Genomic DNA, 1,557 nt, shown 5'->3' with positions numbered 1-1,557 from the left:
CTTTTTTTAGTTTCATACCTAAACTATTAAGAGTGTTAGTTTCACATCTAAACTATCACTTTTTAGTTTGAGAAACACACCTCTCTCTTTATTACACTCTCTTCATGATGTGTGTACTACACTCTCTCTTTTATTTTAAAAAAAATTATCATATCACACTCCTGAATAAAAGATTTCACATTGGCAAAAATTAAATAAATTATTAGTATTAGTTAAAATTAAAGATTAAAAGAATTATTTGGTAATTTAAAATTTTATTTACCAAAGTGAACGTTACAAAACTGGAGAAAAAAAAACAGTAGACTTGGATATACATGCTCCAAGACTTGCTGAAACATCACACTTTATCTATCAGCCTTCTCTCACAGCTTCTATCCTAAGGGTACACATTGAGTTCTCGAAGTGTGCTGCCTATCTTCCTATAATGGGATCCTCTTCCATGTATATCTCTAATGAAATGATGTGTCTAATCATGAACTCCTCATTTCTCTGTTTGGACTGAAAGATTCTGTTGTTGCGCTCTAGCCACACATGAAAGATGGTCCCTGCCAGAACCATCCTATACACCTTGGCTTTGCTGGTGTTGTTCTTCATATGTGTTGTTGCCCATTGTATTTCTTCATGCCATTTCCCTCCTGTACGTCGTATTCCTTGCCAAGCTAGCAGCTTCTTCCATATTCCAGCAGTGAACATGCATGCAAAAAAGAGGTGATCGATATCCTCATCCTCCACTTGACATAAGGGACATGTCAAATTAGATGTTACTCCCCATTTTGCCATTCTATCTTTCGTTGACAACCTCCTATTTAGAGCTAAATACAATATGAACAACCACTTTGGTGCACCATAGTTGGACCATATTTTCTGAACTCTACTTTCTCCCTATCTCCTCTCATCTTTTCATAAACCTTCTTAATAGAGTACTGTTCCATTTGATTTAAACTATGCTCATTGTAGCCAGCAACTTGAAGATGTTTATGAGCTTTAAGAATTCTTTGTACCAGCCATGAAGCTTGATTTACTTGGATGCCCCAAATTCCTCTTTGTTCATAGTAACTATGTATCCATTCCACCCATAATTTGTCCTTTTTCTTATAGAGATTCCATAGTAACTTCCCAATAGCTGCATTATTCCAGATAAACACATCTAGGAAATTCAAAGCTCCACTTGCTTTGGGCCAACATAGCTTTTCCCAGGATATTAATGCTTTCTTTGATGCCTCCACACTACCTGTCCACAAAAACTTTCTACATATACTCTCAATAGCATGTAGGATCTTCTTAGGAAGTGCAAAGATTTGTGCCCAAAAGGTTTGTATAGAAAACAAGACACTCTTCACCAATTGAGCTCTGCCAGCATATGAGAGGAATTTATTTGTCCAACAAGTGACTCTATTCAGCATTTTGTCAATAAGGGGTTTACATTGAACAATAGACACTCTCTTTGTACTCAAGGGGGCTCCCAAGCACCTTAATGGGAGCTCTCCTTTCACAAATTGGAGTTCTTGTAGTATTTGCTCTTTCTCATTCTGTTTTATCCCTCCAAAATAAACACGA

The 1,557-nt window shown here is 36.5% G+C and overlaps 1 protein-coding gene across 1 annotated transcript; it reads right to left on the bottom strand.

Moving 5' to 3' along the window:
• Positions 1-411: 411 nt before the first annotated feature.
• On the bottom strand, positions 412-780 carry LOC125847112 (uncharacterized). The gene has a single exon (XM_049526810.1). It carries the CDS (start codon positions 778-780, stop codon positions 412-414), a length of 369 nt encoding a protein of 122 aa, XP_049382767.1.
• Positions 781-1,557: the final 777 nt, after the last annotated feature.

The sequence above is a fragment of the Solanum stenotomum genome, chromosome 12, assembly GCF_019186545.1.
Source record: "Solanum stenotomum isolate F172 chromosome 12, ASM1918654v1, whole genome shotgun sequence".
Taxonomy (NCBI): domain Eukaryota; kingdom Viridiplantae; phylum Streptophyta; class Magnoliopsida; order Solanales; family Solanaceae; genus Solanum; species Solanum stenotomum.
This window is presented reverse-complemented; position numbering and strand designations above follow the sequence as displayed.